We start from the raw sequence: 21,374 nt of genomic DNA, 5'->3' as shown, positions 1-21,374 counted from the left end.
AATCTTTATATTTATCTAGATTTATTTTTTAAATTTTTTACATTGAATAAAAGTAGTTTTTTATATTCATAAACTAAAACAAAATACTTAGCAGCTAAATAAAAGGCTGGCCACATTCTCTTCTAGGAAGGAATTTCCCCTTGGTTGAGAACCCCTTTTAAAACTTATCTGCAATAGTTCTATTTGCACATATTAATTAACATCAAACATAAAACATTAAAAACCTAATATCTTCAATATAATACAATAAATTATGAAACTTTTAACATGATTAATACTTAAAAAATAAAATGGTTCCATCCAATAATTTTATTAATTATAATTTAAATTCATATGCAAATTACCCAAAAGATAAATGCATATACTTATACAAAAGCAAAACTGCATTTATAAAAAGGGATCTGATATCTTATTCAAGAAAATATGGCAATATGCTAGAATCAGAAATTTTTTTAATAACAATATTTCAATTTATAATTTTAAAGTTTACAAATAAATATGAAGCATTCCTTTTAAATACGGACCTATTGAAATTTTTTATATTAGAATTTAGTGCAGTTTTTCAAACCTTGAATTGGATATTAAGGACAAAAGTGTAATAGAAAAAGATAAATCACACTTAGTTGGATCTTTTAGAGGGGGATGAGGGGAGACATATGAAAGAAGTGGTCTACAAGTTCCAAATTAAAAATATGATTTGCAGGCTGTCAGTAAATATTTAAGACTAATAAAGTAAAGTAAATAAACTAATAAAGTAAATAGTAAATATTTAAGACACATAAAGTGCTATGATAGTGAAATTTTATCTTCAACAGAATATGCAACACAGTGAATGTTTTGAAAAGATGTTGTTACTATATGCATTTTTTTTCTACGGGACCAGACTTATAAGTTGTATACGGCCCATGCTGTATATACAGGATGTATCTGTAAAATTCAGAAATTCATTTTCAGTATTTTTCAATACTGAAATGACATTTGAATGAAAAGATATCTGAATGAAGTTTTTTTCAGATATTATACATCTTTAATATAGTATTACTCTATAGTATATTCATATATATGTATATTTCATTTTAAACAGCAGGTACAATTAATCACAAACAATTACAAAACTTTCTTACATAATTCTGCATGTTATTAACATCCAAATACCAGAAAACAAAAAACAAAAAAATATCAGTATTATGCATCATGAAAGTTATGATTGAAATATAACTGCATATAAAAGAAGACAATGAACAGAAAAGCAGCAAAATCTTGCAGCAACATGGAAGCATGCTATAACACAACATTACAATTCCAAGTTGACACATTTCAGTACCCTTATATGCCTTTTTATATATTTCCATAAACTTCACTTACCACATCTGACATCAAAAACTATGATATCAGTTTGTTTATTGTCAACTAATCCACCAGCAACAAGTTGGCCCCATGCAGCAGCAACATCAAAATCTTGATCGTTTTCACGGGCACAAGAGCGACAGCAACCACATTCTACACAACCTGAATCACCTGCACCACATCCACATGGCCTTTAAAATATAATTCATAAAAAATGTACCCAAACTTTTATACAAAATACAGCAGTTTTATTCATTCCAATTACATTTTTATCTGATACAGAAATTTTTGATATTTAACTTTTCATTTCTTACAAATTATAGAAAAATAAAAGCAGCACAAATATGAATATTCCTGGATACCTGAAAGCTGTCAAAATCTATTGAGGCAATTTTAATAATAATGTAATTCAGGATAATTTAAGTTAATCATTTCTATTCTAAGAGAATAAAAAAAAATTGTTTTATTGAATGAACAAAGCATTTATTCTTCCCAGTTTATGCAATATTTTCTCATCACAGACCATAGCTTTCCAAAGATTTCATTATAATAGTTTAATATACTTTTTTTTCCATGACAGACTAGTAAAAATTAGTAAATTTAACTCACATAAATATTATTTTCCATAGACATGCAGTTTTAAACGTATATCACATTTTTACATTCAGAATTTTAAAATGTTATTACAGTACTACTATGATTCTCATGTTAATAAAGAAAGTTTTAAGACAAGTTCGACAATTTATTTTCTTCTTCCCTTCCCTCAATCCTCCCTTTTTTACCGGGACACTGGTAATTAACATAATTCTATATAAATTAATTAAACACATTATACATGTAAAATGTCTGATTATACATGCATACAGCCCCCAAAAATTAATATTAAATATATTTCATAAATGTAGTTAATGCTTAAGAATTTATTAAGTGATTAAAGCAACAGAACTCTAGTAGTTTTATCTGTTCATTAATCAGTAATAAGGCTAATAATATGAAAGCTATCATGGTTCTCCTTACATGTAATATAAAATAAGTTAAATTTTTCTAGAAAGAAAATGAAAAAGGCCCCTAATATAGAACCTTCAATAATGCTGCATTCCACTTAACTGCTCTCCAGAGCATTTTTTTTTTCCAGCCCAGTTTACTAAAGATTTGTAGAATCCCTGAACTGTGTCTTGGAAACTACATAAAATTATGCCAGCTGAAACCTGAGACAAGTGCTTGGCACTTGAGATTTAATAACATTGTGAAGAAGAACTGGATAGCCAATTAACTGATTGGTGGCTCAAGAACAAAAATTTGGCATTTATAAATAATAACAATTTCTCTGAAAATCTTCCAAAAAACATCCTTGTCTGTATTTACACAATGATATTTCATTAAGTGTCTAAAACCGGCCATGGGAAGAGTAAGTATATATATGTTTACAGTTTATGGACTTGAATTACAAAAGTATTTCCATTAACTACAGATTATTTAGTACATATTAATATAATAATACTTTTATGTAATATAATTATACTAATAATATAATAATGAAAATAATAATAATGAAAATAATAATAATGAAAATACAATAATTTATGGATTATTTAAGATTTTTATTTGAGACAAATTTTTAACAGTCATTTCGAAATATGACTACCTCTGAAAATAAACAATATTTCTGAGAACATAATTAAACAGTGGTATCAATGATAGTCTGTTTTTTACAGCGACCACTTTTGCAGAAGGCCAAAATTAGTAGAAATCATGGCTAGCTGTTTAGGGAAGGTTTGATATATAATGGTCTTCACTTATTCATTTGATTCAACATTTTCAAATTATATAAAATATATACACATGGACTCAAATGCCAAAAGCATGAGGTACTTGCTCAGCATCATTTGAGACTATTTGTAACCTGATGAGGCATCTAACTCAGTACAGTATGGATTTTATAAATTAACAAAGAGATGTTGAGCCATGCCTTCTCAATAGTTGTCCATAACCGCCAATGCAAACACTAGATCTTGTACACAAATGGACCTATTTCAAAAAATGTTCCACTAGGTCTATGTCCAGCAGATGTGACAGCACACCTTCATCAGAATTAACTGCTATATTTCTCACATTAATCTTGAATAATTATGTCCCATTTATGGATATGAAACTTGATATATCACATGGAACACCACCATCCTGGAAAATCCCATCATTCTTATGGTACACGAAGTCCATTGATAGGCAGCAAATGATCACCAAGCATCTCAAAATAGCAATTATCATTTAACTACATAATTAGCAAGACCTAAAACCCCAAACCATATCATATAGTATGACTATGGCCTGTTATTAGTAAAAGCATTCCGGTGGATCTTCAACTGCCATATCACATTAATGTTAAATTTCACCATAATGACCTCATAAATATGCCTATAATATTTCCCACACTGAATCTAAACATTAATTCACACAATGCCACTTGTCTATAATTATGTACAATTTCAGTCACCTGTCACTGATCACAGTCATTTTAAGACCAGTTGTCTATGCCCTACCTATGATCACTAGTAATACCTTCTCTGAGTTAATCTTAGTACATGCAAAATATTTTTGATTGAAGAAAGCTGAATGTTGAAATAATTTCAAAAACTGCATGTCCTATTCATTAGTTTCTTACTACCATTTCTCCATCAAAATCTGATGATTCACCATGGCTTGCCATAATCACGATGAAATCCGTTGATGATTGATGAAAATGACAACTGATAACACTCTCAGTCTGTACACAACTGTTTTGCAACACAAGCACAACTTGAAAATTTGCATAATGTTATCCCATGAGTTTTGCCATTTAAATGCATAATATATAAATATGTTTGATTTATATCATTTTTAACTTCACAAAAAGCAAAACTAAGAAATATCCATTATTCATTTGCACTATCGTTATCAATATGTAGCAAAGATATAGATACACTCATATAATTTTCTTATCTTATCTATACTATACCATTCTCTTCTTACTATTAAAATATATACTTACTGTCCTGGATTTCTGTCAGGTCTTCCACTAGCAATGCAACTGGCTCCATAACCAGTGCATTCTCCACATACTGTGCATACCATACAGTGATCATGATTCCATTGATGCCTACCAGCTGGACAAATAATATCAGGCTCTTCTGACTCCACATCTTCATCTTCCCCATCTTCTTCAGTCGCAGTTGCCATTGCAATAGGCAAAGGAGCTAATATATATGTACATATTATAAATTAGAAACAACTACATATGCAAAACACACTACAATATTAAAGATACATCTACACAGGGAAAAGTACACTTTTAAATATCAAATCAGAATAACAAAATAAAAAATAGCAAATGTAACTTTATCTGACATTATGATTGACAAATTTCACAAATAACAAAAATATAAATGAAAACAGCAAAATGACTGATACAACTAAAGCATGAGAAATATGCCCATATAGTTAGCCCCAATTATGCTACATTAAAAGTAAATTTGGCTGCACTTCCAAAATTTATATCTTAATAATACCACTTAAATAGCCACCTAAAATATCTAACTGTATCATTAAATAATACACATTAGATTAAATGCATTAAAAATGTCTTCAAACATATTTTTTAATTGATTCGATTACAGCTTAATTTTTAGCGTTAGAAGAACCAGAACTATAAGGGAGACAATATGGAACCATGCAATCATTTATGGATTCATTTACAAATAAATAAATATAAATAACAATAAAAATAATACACAATGAGAAATTGAAATTAAATCTCAAGAGATAAATTAAGTAATATCATAATATGTAATAAATTGAAATAAGATATAGGTTTAGTCAACTTTCAAATCTTTTGCTGTATTCCAGATATAAAAACAAATATTTTAATGCAATATATGCCATATAATAGAACACTGGAGATATGTTTCTCTCAGCATAATGACAATAATTCAGAAATATAATTTCTCAGTGTGACAAAAAAAATTATTACTCTTACTTAGAGGATGATTCCTAATATATGAGATATTGATTCCTTAAAAGTGAGATATTATGATCTAACGCTTTTTTCATACTATAAAAATCTAGTATTTAAGAAATATGATATGATCATGAGAAACTACAATCATACAAAAACGTTCTTCAGGTATAGAATAATTCATAGGTAGTTGCAATCATTCATCATTTTAATTTTAATGCATTTCTTAAACAGTATTTCATAAGAAAAAATATTCAGGAAGTTAACAGCATTGAAGTATTTTTTGGTTGACATTTTAGGCTTCTAATTCCTCTTAAACAAGGTGAGAATTTATTTTTTACAAATTTTCTTTTCTTGTTGTCTCATTCTTTCAGATTACAAAATGGCAGCTATAATGTAACACACTCTCCTATTTTACCATTACCTTTGTTAACGAGAGTTAAGCAACTGAAAATATTAAAAATGATACTTTCAGAAGCCAATGAGAATTAATTCATCAGTGATTACATCAAAACCTCTTTTAAAATTATTTGTTATTGACTTAAATGTTTGTAATTTGAGATACCATTCCTCATCCAAAGATATGAGATACCAAAACGTTTATGTTCAGATAAATTATTCATGATCAGAGGCATTCAATATTTGAAGTTCTACTGTAACTTATTATTAAATTGTCTAAAAAACCTACAAAGCAATCCACAATTTTTTTTAATTAAGTAGTCTCCAATAATATTAATTTTATTATTTTAAAAAACATTTTATAACTAATGCAAAAAACTGATTATAAAAATACCAAACAGATGCAGTTTTTTTAGCTTCCACATGTATGAGTTACACTTTGATGTTTTGAAAATGAAGAAAAAAATTTTCACCTCGCAATACTTTTCAGTAAATAGCTAAAACTGTTTTTAACTTAAAAAAGCCATACCCATAAAGAATATAAAAATGTAATACTTTGAATCTAAAAAATTCACCCTTCTTCATATATTTTTTTAATTCTATATACAGTATATCTGTATAGAAAAAGATGAAAAAAATTTAATAATTGTTTTCAATGAGTTCTTTTACATTCTCCTATTCACTTCAAAAAAATATATCATATTTAAATTCCTTTGGAGAATGAATAAAGAGTTTAGAGGAACAATAATAAGAATAAAGAAATAAAGACCAAACATAAACATTATAATAAAAATTGGTGGTGAAATAATGATAAAAGAGAACATTAATGAAGAGAGAAAAAGTATATAAAAATTAATAGAAAATTAGAGATATACAGTCTTTAGAGCAAAGCATGATTGATAGTCATCACTTAAAGAATGTCAACAGAATTTAAAAGATGCTGCATAAAAGCATAAGATAAAAAATTCAAATCTCATGTTATCACAGTTACTTTTTTTCATACAGTTGCTTATAACAAAACCATTGTACCTTCTCTATTTGCACCATGGCTGAATTCTCGACCACACTGTCCTTTATGGTTTATTCCAAAAGTATAAACATAACCTTTGTTAGTCAGAGCAAGAATATGGGCTTTGCCAAGGGCAACTTGGATGATTGGTTCTTTTATATCAGTGACGAGTCCTAAAATTTAAAGTAAGCTTTCATAACAATGTAAACTATTTACATAAACACTCATCTAAAAATTTACAAAGTGTTCAAAAAATTTAATTTCCTCGAATATATATATATATATTTATTTCAGCTATCTGAAGAAAAAATTTATGATTTAAAAACCTAATTACAATACTTTTATTGAAAGAGAATAAAGCAGATAAATAACAATGAGTAATTCAGGCTACTGTTTGCAAATGATTAAGAAAATTGTCAGGTCAAAAAATTTGTTTGCATTTTTTTATGTTTTAATTCTCTATGTTCCCCACTAAGTAATAATATACATGTCAAGTAAATTATGGTATCATACTTTAAATTCATATAAAAAGTTTATGAAAACTTTTTAAATTGTCTTGTTAACTTTAGGCACTTGTGACTTGTCAGCTATAGCTAATCCTAGGACTCTAATTTTATTTAAAAAAAGGACTTTTATGAATTTAAAATCTGTTCATTGAAATATAACAGTAACTATACAAACAGGGAGAAAGTTACCCAAGAAGAAGCAGAAAAGATAGAAGAAAAAAATTTACAACCAAATTTTAATGTTAAAAGATGATAAGTGTATTACTAATTTAACAAAAAGAAATTTAAGACTATTTTAAAACTAAAAATTAATATCACAATGAATTTTTATTACCTGTGTTATGATCAGCATGAGCTGTGTCTTTTCCAAATAAATACAATTCTCCTGATTGAGACACTAAAGCACTAGTTCCATTATTACATGCAGATGTTACAATGTGATGGCCTTCAAGTTTTATCATCTTTTTCGGTTTTGTGGGCTTTGGCTGTCTCCTGCCTTTACCTAAATATTGAATATAAAATAGGTACTCAATCACTTCTTTTCGTTCTATTTTTTATATCTAAAAGAAAAAATATTTAATACTATTTTATACACAAATAATAAATTTTTAAAAGGGACTAAAAATATGATATTATGAAAAGGAATCTGAAGCAACATTCTTTATTTTTCAAATATTAAATAAAATATTGAATGATAAACAACTTGAAATATGTATATCTTTTAGTTTATCATTGTAAATACAGATCTTAAAATTATCTGTTCAGATTTTCTATTAAATTGTGTTCTGTGTGACTTCGGACAATACATGACTGCTGCTCATCTGGACAAGTGTTCTGCACTAAATGATTTAAATTGTACTGTTAACACGTATAGGAGAGCTTGTCACCTAATGACCTGATGATCAATGCCTGGCACTAGTTTAATAACAATACTACTAATAATAATAATAATTTTCTATTAATTCAAATATTAAATTAAATAACATGAAAACTGTTATGGCTTCTGTATAAGCTGAATTTCCCTAAGACAAAAAAATAAAATATAATTTGAATTCCTTGTTACAAAAAAAAAAAAAAAAAAAAAAAAAAAAAAAAAAAAACCTAGAAAATATACATTATAGATGTAGAGGAGTAAGTACAATACAACTACTTTTATGCACCATGCCATATAAAGGAATACTACGAAAATCAAAACTCAGGTTTTCAGAAAAATATGCTACTGCTAAATTTACTACTTTTAATCTTAATTTCTGCTAATTTGTTTTTGCATAAAAGCTTTTTCATAAATTAAGAGAATGCCTACCATATTCTGAGAACATCAAATTTTTCTTGACATAAAGCTCAGTAATTAATGGCAATACATAACAGTAACCATAAAATAATTCAAAATACTTTTCTCTGAATAAATCATGCAATGTTATTTCATATCAAATGATACTAAAAAAAACACTGTAGTAAACAAACTTAATATCTGCATATAAATTTTTTGTAAGCCGCATACTTTGATCTCCATCTTCTCCTCGTCGAGCAGTTCCAGCAAAAAACACACTACCATCTTCAGCAACAAGCAGAGCATGTAAACCATCATGACCAACAGAATATTGAACAATTTTTGGTGACTTGGTTATTGGTAACTCTGTCCATTTTCCCATCGCAGGACCACCTTGTTTTATTCCCATACTTTGAGCTTTACCTGAATACATAATCTGTAAAACAATTTACATTAACAGTTTACCATACAGAATTAAAAAGTTATTTTAAAATAACAAGTAAATTTTTTTACATTTAGCATAATAAAATGAAATGAAATCCAATTTTTCTATTCTGAGATTTCAAGCAATTATTATGAAGTTGTAAAATTTGCTCATTACAGTGTACTGTACATTTTTCCATGATTTTCATTTTTAGTTAATAAAATTTCCCACTTTCTATATTTTATTATTATTACATTTCATAGAATTTAAGATTTTCCATAATATAACCTAAAATATTTTAGCAGTTACACCATTTAATCAAATGAACTTGACCCTGAATAATGATCACAAGCAACTTGCCCTATTAACTGAACTGCTCTATTTCCTACCTTTATTTAACAAGTAGTCAGATGAACAGCTCTCCTTTCAGTGACTATTTCGAAGTTTTTCCCTCTCAGATATAAATACAGCTACTATAAAAAGATGTTTGACCTTGGAAGATTAATCCTTTCAAGGAACGAAATTGGATCTCACAGAAAAAGTTACAGTGCCACTGTCTACTCCACAAACTTTTATGAAAAAATATAAGAATTCCAAAGAAAGTTTTTCTAAAATTTCACAGTTAAGTTAAAAATGAAAACACAAACAGCTTCCTTATCACAATCCAAAATATTTTATATCAGTGGATTATCAAATTTAATTTTCTAATTTTTGTTTATATTTTTCTTCTTATTTAATTTTCTATTCAGTTTAATTCTCTAATTTTTAATTTTTGGAATTCTTGTTAGGCATTCAAAATGAATTTTCCTGTGAATTATTTCTCATGTCATATTTCCTGTATTCAGTGCCACAAATATCTGGATCACAAAATTGTGATTTCATTATAATATACAAAACTGATTTATAATAGAACAATGATGGTTCTTAATACTGCCAATAAACAATTATTCCTAATAATGAATAAAAATCATTTTAGCAGTAATTTACATCAAATAATAACAAATTTTAAAAATGCAGAAGGAAGGAAATTAATCCATTTTTATACTTTTGCACATGCATTTGCGAGAACCATAACGATCTCCCATCATAATTCCTAATCACAGAAAAATAATACTCCCTTCATATTGAAATAATTGTCCAATTTATAAATTTGTATCAGGTTAAGAACAGAAAGTGTTTTTGAATGCATTACCTTTTAATTTTATAGAATAGAATTTTTATATTACACATCAATTTATTTTCATTTTTTTCCCTTATTATACTATTCATCATTTTTGGGGGGGGGAATGCAGTTTAGGTCTGAAGAGAGAAATGTGATTCTACATAAGTTACTGAGAAACTTTGAAAATGAAAGAACTAAACGTAGTACAGTAGCTATCAGTAAAAAACATGATGTGACGGCCAAAACTGTTTCTAGGATACAGCAGTGAGCCAAATGCTGCTGACAGAAAAGAACCTCCTAATTTTTTCTTTAACTTGTTATGTACTCTGACCACAAAAAGAGAGGGATGCCCTGTGAAAGTCTTTTTAAGGAAAACTGGCTCCTGTCCATGTTACACATGGGGAAAACCATGAAAATGCCCATGCAGCCACCCTGTTTGCTGCAACTCAACCCCTGAACTGAACAACCAGTGTTCAGTGGCCTTTTATCTCTTCTGTTGGTGGGCCATCTCTTAATATTGAGGCAATAGTAAACAGGCACAGTGATCATCAACACAAAGGATATGAAGAGATTTTGGAAAAATCGAGAACGTCCCACTTCGCGAACGTATTTCATTAAGAAGCCTTATAGCTGCAGTGATGCAGCAACGCATTGATGCAGAGAATAATAATAATAATAATAAAAAGAATGTATACTAAAGCATGTTTCAAGCACCACAAAACTTGAACTACAAGATAAGAACACATGAAAAAGGCAGTGCTTAAATCTCAAAACACGCTTCTGGAATTTATTACATATGCCAGAGAATCTGTTAATGTGGCCCATGAAACGATAAATAAATTTTTTAATTAAATAATACATAATATATATGTATAATAAAAGTTAAATAAATACTTAATAAATTATACTTATGTTTTGAAACTAGCAACTAAGCAAGAAAACACAGTGTTTTTTAAAACTGAACAATAATTTCAGTATAAATAATTTAAGCAAATAGGATAATCATTTAGATACGGAGGGAGTACAAGCTTACAAAGCATCTTTATATTTATATATATATTGAATTGAAAACATTTGATTTGTTAATTTTTATCTCTTTTTAAATTAAATGATTCTTTATAAACAAAAAAATCATTACGACAGAGTTACATGAAATATTTTACTTTAATAAATTATATAATTTACTTTACTTACTTTAATAATCATATAATCTAAGTTGTGCATGTGGTTGAAATTTGAAATACATTTTCTTTTCTGTTTTGATTAGTTTAAAACTTAACAAGACAAATGTAAAGAAAACATAAATCCATACCTTTCCACTGACAGTTTTCAGCAAAGCAAAATCTTTGCCACAGGCAATACTAACAGGTTCATCTTCAGCAGGTAAATCTGTCACATTAAAAAAAAGAGACAGACATTTTTAGCATACTGCACACATTTTACATATTTTTCCCATGTAATATATAAATATTTAAATATGTATTAACAAAAAATTCATAATCTTACTTATAGTATGGTATGTAGCTTCATCTTCAAATATTCCACTACCAAAAACATCTAAACATTTTCTAGCTAATTTCAATGTTAATTCATGGACACATGGCATGGGAGAAACACCAGTTTTGTACATTTTGATTATAAAACTATCCTATAAAAATTTTTGAAATGTATGAAATATGTTATAGGTAAAAAATATAGTATTATGCAAATACATAACATCATAGTAAAAAAATAACAGCATCTGTAACAAAAACAAAAAATATTACCATTATTATTATTAGAAAATACCTCTTTTGTAGCTATAATAAGTCCCAGGTCATCACCATCAGTAAAAAAAGCACAAGGCCCCCATTCGGTCACTACATTTTACAAAAATCCAATATTATTCAAAACAGTAAACAATAATATACATTTTCTGCTACTAATTAGCTCAGAAATTTCAATATGGTAATTACTTTTAAATCAAATGTGCTATATCTTTAACAAAATTACCTTATTATAAAATTTAAATTTTGTTTTGCAAGTATATTTATTATGGCATCTTTATTAAGAATTCCCACATCACAGGAGGGAAAAACAATAACCCCAAAATAATAGTAATTTTAAAATATAACTATTAAATATTTATGCTACAGATATTTTGAGGAATTTAAATATAGATGATAAATAAAAATTTACAGTTACTTACAATACATGAATTGAACTACAGTATTAAATTTGTAAGTTACATTACCATCTACTTTCACATGTTCTTTTTCTTTCAAGGTTTCCACATCTATTTTGAGCAATTCATTGCAAGCTCCAGCTTGAGGTTGAAAATATAAATATCCCTGAAATGCAATATTTTATTAATGAAACAAATACACTAAATTCTGTACTTTTCATAAGAACTCCTTTCAATCACAGTAAATGTTTGTTACAAAAGTATACAAAAACTGTAATTATCAAAATTTATGAACATACTTTACAAAAGCCAAGCCAACCCTTTTCTTCAATTTTTAAACCACCACGACTCATAATTATCTGCCCCTACAAATAAAAATAAATGCATAATTAAAATTTAAAAAATTGCAAGGCATATTTAGAAAGTAAGTTCCATTTTGTTACATTTTCTACATAATATATACAAAAAGTTGCAAGTATGCAGCAATTTCTTCAGACTTTCAAGAATTTAATAATATTTTTTTTTTAATTTTTAACTACATAATCATATTCTCATTTTTTAATGAATAAGAAGATTAAAAATCCTGTCCAATGCAAAATATGATTGTCCTTCCTTTTCTGAATAAGAAAAAGTGAGTTTTGACAAGATATGCACTATCAAATTTATGGGTATTTATTTTTGTTGAATGGCAAAAATTTTAAAGAAATAACTAAATAAAGGTTAAGATAATGTTCATCATGAATAACACAGTGGCAAATTGACTCTCATGAAAAACTGATGAGGAACAAATACTGACATAGAAATTTCTGAGCATTATAATTTCATAGTTTTGTAATTGGGCATGTGCTCTACATGAAACCCAAGAACTCTCCTCCAAAAAAACTGCTAAAAATTGTTTAAACTACTGAAAGGTGCATTTTGTCTGGGTTGGAAAGGTTGTCTCTCAAAGACCATAAAAAAAATTATATTTAAACTATTCATAAATGTCTCAATACCATCATGAAACAACTGAATTCTTGAGTTGCATGTTACAAATAATGAAAAATCAATATCCATGACAATCAAGAACTGAACTGTCAATCCACAGAATAAAAGCACTTAAAATTCTCTACCTACAACTGCTCAAGCTCAGCTGGAGCAAATGAATGACAGTCTCTACCACTTAAAACTTCACGTCATGACTACAACACCTTTTTCTGAATTTATAAATGTTTCTCCACAGCAGAATCATTCACTAACAAAGAAACAAAAAGTAATGCATGGCATTAAATGAATGGATTAACAACAAATTTCTATAAAAAAGGGGATACAGAAATTAGTGTTGCATTATTACTGATGCCTCAATAACAGTGGGAATTACATAAAAAAATATTGGGTCATATGAAAAATCTCCACGTTTTTTTTTTTTTTTTTTTTTTCCTGCCACTAGATGATGTTGATGCTTACATATCCGGCAACACTCACCCGATTGTCTCAAATGAACATGTGCTTAAAATGTGACATTCAACTCCCAATGTTTGTGTAGATAGTTTTCTAATTCATTGCTCATGTAAAAAGTTATATTGATTTGAAAATGAGTGAAATATCTGAAGAAATATGCTACGTGATGCTTTATTACTATAAAAAAGATAAAAAAACGTGCAAAAACACACTGAAAAATTTGTGTAGTGTACGGTGAGAATGCTTGTGAGTGAATGAAGGACCCCGGGGTGGTTTGCTCGATTTCATTCTGGAAATTTCGATGTCAAAGATGCACCTTATTCTGGTTGGACAGTCACTGAAAAAGTTGATGAAATTTTGCAACTGGTGGAACAAGACCGGCACGCAAGCTGTCAGAAACAGCGGAGGCACTAAACATCAACCACATGACAGTTTGGAATTATTTGAAAAGAGCAGGCTACAAAAAAAAGCTCGATGTTTGAGTGCCACATGAATTAATGCAAAGAAATTTGATTGACTGAATTACTATCAGTGAAATGCTGCTCTGTACAGTGCGTAACTTGACTGTTTGAATGAAGCAGTCGAGAAATAGCGACCAGAATTGGCTAACAGAAAGAGAGTTGTGTTCCAACATGACAATGCTCGAACACTCACATCTTTGATGACTTAAAAAAAATTGACAGAGATTGGTTGAGAAGTTCTGATACGCTCGCCATACAGCTCGACCTTGCACCATCTAACTACCATTTGTTTCAGTCTATTCCAGTCTCTCTTGATGGTAAAAAATTGGCTGACCAAAGCGCCACTGAAAATCACTTGGACAAGTTTTTCGACAATAAAACCATAGAAGTTCTAAACCAATGGAATTATGAAATGGCAAAAAGTCACAGATAGTAATGGTCAATATGTACTTGATCAAAATTGATTTTCAATAAAGACAATTTTTGTTCAAAAATGTACCCAAAAAACACAGAGACTTTTTATATGGCCCAATAGTTCAAAACATTGTGGTGATAAAAAAAATGTGTTTTTTCTTTGCAGATAAATAGAATTTACTTTCTGAATATGCTAGATATATACCCGATGAACTGATAATACATGTACAGTACCTTTCAAAAATTTTCAAATTGATAGTTTTAAAAACAGTTTGAATATCCTAACTTTTATTTCATTAACAGATAATAACAAAAATGCATTATATCAAACAAATATAATCAAAAAAACTACATTTACAAGAAAACATATCTATTAACACATTAAGTGCAGTGCTAGTTCCTGGGAATCGATAGCGAACTTTGTTTGGTTGGCATTGGTCCCTAGGGACCAACAATATCAAAGTTTAAAAATAAATGTAGTCATTTCAATTATATTTATTAAAATTTATTTAAAAATTATTAATTTTAATTAATAATTTAATCTTTTATTTATTTATTTGTTTTGTCACCATAGGCTCTTTAAAAGGCACAACATTTGGCTGTTTGGCCTTTTGGATCAAACCAGAAATTTTGGCCACTGGTTTCATTGGCACTTACGCCACAACTGTCAATGTCAAGTTTCGTTACCAGGTATAATGAATCATCATCTTCCAATGATCACAATCGTAATATGCGGCGATGTCGACCTTTAGATCATAAAAATAATACACTCTACATATCACTATCTCCTTCTCTTTCGAACATTTTCGGTCTTATGGGCAATAAAACTAAACCAAACAAAATCAAATCACAATTCAAAAACAAAGCCAAATTTTCTTTTCTCAAATTATCTCTACACTTTCATATTTTTTAAACTAATTGTCTCTAGGAGGTCGCTTTTTTGCCATTCCTACACATCTACATTGGCTGCACCATTGTCTCAATTCAAAACAAAATTAAGAAGATGGAACAAAGTAGACCTCTGTTCATTCTCCTCAGTGTTACCTCACTGCTGGCTGAATGAAAAAAACAGCAATATCATTGCCATTCTCTGTGTTAATGGCAATAACAGTAATAATGTAATAGTACATATAAATAAATATACAAATACCACAGTAAGAAACAACATATTATCTTAATATTAAATGACATATACAGGTATAATTCCTATTATTTTATTTACAAGTTTTGAAGAAATAAATTTATTGTTCAAAAAGAATAAAAGCAAAATATGCAAAATTATTAAGTGCTATTATTCAAATTAGCATAACAGAAAACTAAATTCCATTATTATTAACTTAATAATGAATTATTTTGATAGATAATTAAAGCATTTAAAAAATGCCAACATTAAATTATAACTATTTATGAATTTTTAGAATTAAAAATACATTTATTTCTTGGCAAACATGTCTATAAGTTTAATCACTACCATTATATTTGATAGAATTCAAATAATAATAATAAATGTATCACAAATTATTCATTTATGATACCTTCACATTTAATTACATAGTGCATATAGAAATATTTCCAAATCAAATCATATTTACACGTGAAATATGTTATAGTACTGAAATGCAAAATTCTAAATTTAGTCATATAAATTGTGATAATAAATAAATAAATTATAAAAAAATAAAAGAAAATACCTTGATAGTACCACCAAAGCCCGAGCCAACTTTATAAATTGATCCTCCAGAAAAAATATACAAATACTTTCCATCACTAGTAATAGGTGAACCTTGCCTGTATTTGGCTGCACAAATTTAAAAAAAAAAAAAAAAATGTATATTAAATATGACAATACATATAAATTATATATGATATATAGGCACATAAATTTAAAATATTTGATAAAGATAAAAGAATATCTGATTAAATACTTTTAGGAATCTGTACAAAAAATGAACCACACAAAGCACTGTTTGGAAAACCATGGCTAAGCCAATCAGGACCGATAGTTTTACCAAACAAAACAGCATGTACACTTCTTTGAAGGGATGACATTATACCAGGAGTCTGAAATCATAAAAATTCAAATACCATTACATTTACTGCACATATTGTTATCATCTTACACATGTGTGTTTAAAAATAAATAAACAAATAAATAATTTTGATTCAGAAATAATTCAGTATATAATTATCAGTATTTTTTATATTTTTCTTGTTTCCACAAAGGATGAGAATAATTTTTTGAAATAACACTTCCTGTATTTCAATTTCAATGCAGTTTTTGGCACTTTCTTTTTGTGGTGTGTGTGTTGTATTTGATAGTTTGGCAAACTATCAAATTTAATCAAAAATACATTTAAAAATTCATTAATGTTTTACAAAATAGGTAATCTGAAAGGTTTCAGATTTTAACAGTCACTCAAAAGGGCTTGTTAAAGTTTTTTACACTCTCACTGCAATCGCAGTACATCAATCTGCTGTTACACTCACGCCTACTAATTTTTTTTTTTTTTTAGCTTTACTATTAAACATTATTTTCTTCACAGTTACGCCACATGCAATTCAAAAACAAAATTACAAAAATTTTAAAAGCAGCATAGCAGTATACATTTAGAATTTTTAATGTAGCTTTATGTTTTGGCATACAATTTTCTATCTTTTCTTAGTTCATCATATTATTGTTCAGTTTTCTTACTAAGATGGCTTTACAAAACATTTTTCTGCCTTTTTATTAACATTTTGTGTATTTACGTTATTATTAAATATCACATTCGTGGCACTTAGACCATATAAAAATTCAATTCTACAGCGAAATCACAAAATATTTAAAAGTAACATATCTTTAGAATTTCTGAAAAATAGTCTGAAGTATTGGAGATAAAAGTGTTCCCCCCCCCCATACAGTATTGTCACTGCTCACTTTGAAATGATTAAGTTTGTTAATCAAAAATTCGCTCAAGTTTTACAAAAACAAAAGAGATAATAAAACAAATTCAAAATACAGGCTTTAGGCCTAATGTCTCTTTTGAGTTAAAAATAAATATGAATAAATATTAAATTTCTAATGCTAAAGCCAAAAATAAACACAAACAGGCCTTAAATTTAAAAAGTAATGCCACTGATGAATAAAAATATATTCTAATTGGTAGCTCACAAATTTAACGCTCTATGATTATTAATAACTTTCCAGTAACAGTTATTAAATTTTTATTTGCTAGTTTCTTAATGATGTGATTCAATGTGATCTTTAAATTACAGCCTGTATGTATAATTATTTAGTTAAGCTTATTTTCATTCAGCAGAAAAGAACTGTATGTGAGCAAAAGTTTGAATTTTTTTACCTGCCAATAAATAAGAATAAAAAAAACCTAACCCACAGAGGTGCAGTAATTATTTTATAGAATTAACGCTTTTAACGTGCTTGTATTAATTGCCACCTTCAAATTTAAAAATGTACTGCTGATAAACTTTTTGTCTTCCACAATAAACTTTTGAGTTGATGTGCATGCTGATGATTCACTGCTGCAGAAAATGGCTTACAGTGACGAATCCACCTTTCACTTGTCCAGAAGGTAAATCACCACAACTTACACATTTGGGGTGTTGTGATTCCCCAAAAGTTATCTGTGCTATCTCCTCCTGCTGCGATTACAGGCCTTTTTTTTTTTTTTTTTTTTTTTAATGGAGCGAACTGTTACCAGTGTAGTGTACATGGATATGCTACAATTGTGGTTAATGCCACAGTTACATGAACATAAGGATAATGACTTTGTTTTCTAACAAGCAGCTCCCCCCGCCATTTTCCGCAGGATGCGTGTGAATATCTTACCTCACCATTAGACTGAGTTAATTACCTCACCATTAGATTGGGTGAGCTTCCGAAGATGACGTACTTCTTTTGCAATGGCCCCCATGCTCACCGGAATTAACACTGTCTGACTTTTGCTTGTGGGAGCTATGTAAAAGACTTTGGTATATCCTTCTACCATGTGATTTAGCAGAACTGCATGAAAGGATCACACATGCTGTCAATACTGTTGATAATACCGTGTTAAATAGAGATGAAACAAGAACTGGAATATAGCATTGATGCATGCCATGTGACAACAAAGGGTTCATGCATAAAATATCTGTAAGGGCTATAAATAAAACTTGAATTGTTTCTGCATTTAGTGAAATGTTCTTTTTTTTTTTTTTTTTTTTTTTTTTTTTTTTTTTTTTTTCTGCATTCATCTTAGCTTTTTTATTATAGCTGTCTGTAACTCCGGAAGGAATTATCAATAACCCGGTATAAAAAATATTATTAGGCACTAGCATTAGCAAACTATTTACACAAGCCCCCCCCAATACATAAAAAAACTAGTTCTTAAATTATTTACAAAATTATTTAATTACAAGTTTTCTTCATAGCAAACCTAAAAGCCAATTCATAAGTAAAGAATACAATAATTCAGATCTCCTGTAACTAAAAAATAAATAACAATACATATTCTACAGTTATATAACTGCACAATTTTAAAATAAAAATAATAATAATATGGCACTTAAGTATTATGCTGACCATGACAGTTGGCAGAGATCCCTCCATAATTGCACCAATTGTTCTAGCTGAACTGTGAAGGAACTGATGTCTAGATCCTCTGATCTTAATTGAAGCTCTGTTTGAAATGCGATGAATACAAACTTCCTGCAGGTAATTTGGTCCAATCTAATACAGTTTTGCCAACTTTATTCAACTGACCATAATGAGCCCATTAATACACACTTTTTTATGCTATAATCCTATAACTTTGAAAATAATCCACTACTTGTTATTCTGTAAAAGATAGGCCCCAAATTTTAATACTTTTTTTATGTTGTTTTTCAAAATGAAAGAAAAAATACTGTAAATTAATGTAATATATATCCTTGTCCATAAATACAAAAGGTAATTTATCGAGAATTAACTGATCTCTGGTCAAATGAAAACCTAGATATTATAAATGTGTTGTTACATCATGCTTATCCATAATTGGTGCTCAGTCATGTTGCTTTGTGAGAGTTTCACAGTCCATGAAATAGTAAAGTAACAAATATTTAAAACCCTTTTTTTAATATATATATATGTAAAACTTATAAGATCAGAAATATTTTGGGGAATGCAAACTCAGATGTTATGTTATCAAAAATCAATCACTTACTGGAATTTCTTCAGAAGCAAGAGCTTGAGAGCTCATAAGCATTGCAGAAGCTGCACTAAGCAATTTGCCAGTATCACCTCTTGCAATTACTAGACTAAGAAGGCAAGCACAAGCAAAAGAAGTAAGATTGCAAGTATAACTACTGTGTGCTTGGTCCAATATGGATGGTGATGAAGATATGTCTAATAGCAAATCAAATAAGGCATCTAAAATAAAAATCAACAGAAGAAAAAATTAGAAGAATTTATATTAAAAATTAATAGTTAACATAATGGTTTACTATACTCTTTTTCTTTACATACATACACAAACTTTTTTTTATATAAACATGAAATATTTTAAGAAAAACTTCAGAGAAATAAAAATTATAATTTTTCACATACAATTTTTCTGTTAAATAATTCATTAAAACCAATATTAAAAATTATATATTTTAGCAAAAACTTCCAACATAGCATTTCAAGTAACTAAACAACTTAAATATTATTATTAGTCATAAAAATAGCATGAACATGAAAAGAAATTAATCTTCATAAAAGAAAATATCATCAATAGTGCACAAATGTATTACTTTCCCACTAGCAACACAACCTCACAGCACTTTCTTGCTAAATTTTAACATCTGTTACTTTATTTCTAACGTCTGCGATTTAAAGTTGACCTTTTTCTCTTAAGGTCTACCAGCAGCCAAAAGGGTAAAGCTGCTGAATGTTGCTATTTGACCTAGGTTTGAATTCTGGCAAATGGGCTAACTGCATGGGCATTCTCTTGGTTTTCCCCATGTGTAACATAAACATAAACGTAAGCCAGTTTCCTTCAAAAAGTTCTCCGCAAGGTACTCACTTTATAGGCAGATATACCTAAGTTGTTTGCCATAAGAGATTACGAATACAATTAACCCTTTCCTCACTTTGGTTTCTTGTGAGAATTGGAAAAATATCTAAAAATATAGGGTAATTATCAAGATGAATAAGTAACTAAAAACATAAGTTAATTATCTAAATAAAGAAAGATGACATAACATCTACCAGCTAATGAGATTCCAATTAAAGAAAGAAAATAAAAGTGCAGCCATTCAATGTCCCGATATTCCATAAAAATATACACAATGTAACAATCGCTTGCACGCAAAATATTAATAGACACAAAAGAAAGCACCTGGTTTGTGAATAGAGTGAAATGAATTTGCTATAGCTGACTCATTTAAGTACTCCCCTCCCCTTCTTAATAATCCCACATTATTTACAGAGCAATCCTAATTATGTTTAAAAGGAAATTTGCAGAAGCAAAATTAAATTTCTTTAAAGTGTAATAATTCTTACTGATTAACTAAAAAATTTTTAATTAAAATAATCATTTTATGACTAGATATTTTATTTTTGAAAAATTAAAGATAATAATTGAAAAATTATTAAAACTTTTGTAAAAATATTTTTTTTTCATGAGTAGTTAATAGCATTTTATTTACATTTAAATTTCTTGGAGTTATCTCATTTCAAAAGGGTGTAAAACTAGTAAAAACATTAGGTGACTTTTCAAGCTTAGTAACAAAGTATTTTCTAGTGTTGTTGCTAATGAGAAAGATCAAAATACAATGTAACTGACTGTGT

At 28.4% G+C, this 21,374-nt stretch overlaps 1 protein-coding gene across 2 annotated transcripts in view; it reads right to left on the bottom strand.

Annotated features, from left to right (window-relative positions):
- Positions 1-21,374, bottom strand: part of hiw (MYC binding protein highwire) — a 256,065-nt gene that overhangs the window by 214,761 nt on the left and 19,930 nt on the right. For both annotated transcript variants that reach the window (XM_085813060.1, XM_085813059.1), the window contains exons 5-17: positions 19,765-19,970; positions 16,513-16,648; positions 16,279-16,385; positions 12,572-12,637; positions 12,342-12,438; positions 11,897-11,967; positions 11,615-11,756; positions 11,421-11,497; positions 8,754-8,958; positions 7,587-7,754; positions 6,767-6,919; positions 4,376-4,580; positions 1,366-1,538 (exon numbers count right to left, since the gene is read on the bottom strand). In XM_085813060.1, coding sequence (XP_085669186.1) covers positions 1,366-1,538; positions 4,376-4,580; positions 6,767-6,919; positions 7,587-7,754; positions 8,754-8,958; positions 11,421-11,497; positions 11,615-11,756; positions 11,897-11,967; positions 12,342-12,438; positions 12,572-12,637; positions 16,279-16,385; positions 16,513-16,648; positions 19,765-19,970 — 1,806 coding nt within the window. The remainder of the gene's footprint in view (positions 1-1,365; positions 1,539-4,375; positions 4,581-6,766; positions 6,920-7,586; positions 7,755-8,753; positions 8,959-11,420; positions 11,498-11,614; positions 11,757-11,896; positions 11,968-12,341; positions 12,439-12,571; positions 12,638-16,278; positions 16,386-16,512; positions 16,649-19,764; positions 19,971-21,374) is intronic.

This window comes from Stegodyphus dumicola, chromosome 3 (genome assembly GCF_044657685.1).
Source record: "Stegodyphus dumicola isolate Sdum_Otavi_A_Nest chromosome 3, ASM4465768v1".
Lineage (NCBI taxonomy): Eukaryota > Metazoa > Arthropoda > Arachnida > Araneae > Eresidae > Stegodyphus > Stegodyphus dumicola.
The sequence above is the reverse complement of the archived record's forward strand: the minus strand, read 5'-3'. Positions and strand labels throughout refer to the sequence as shown.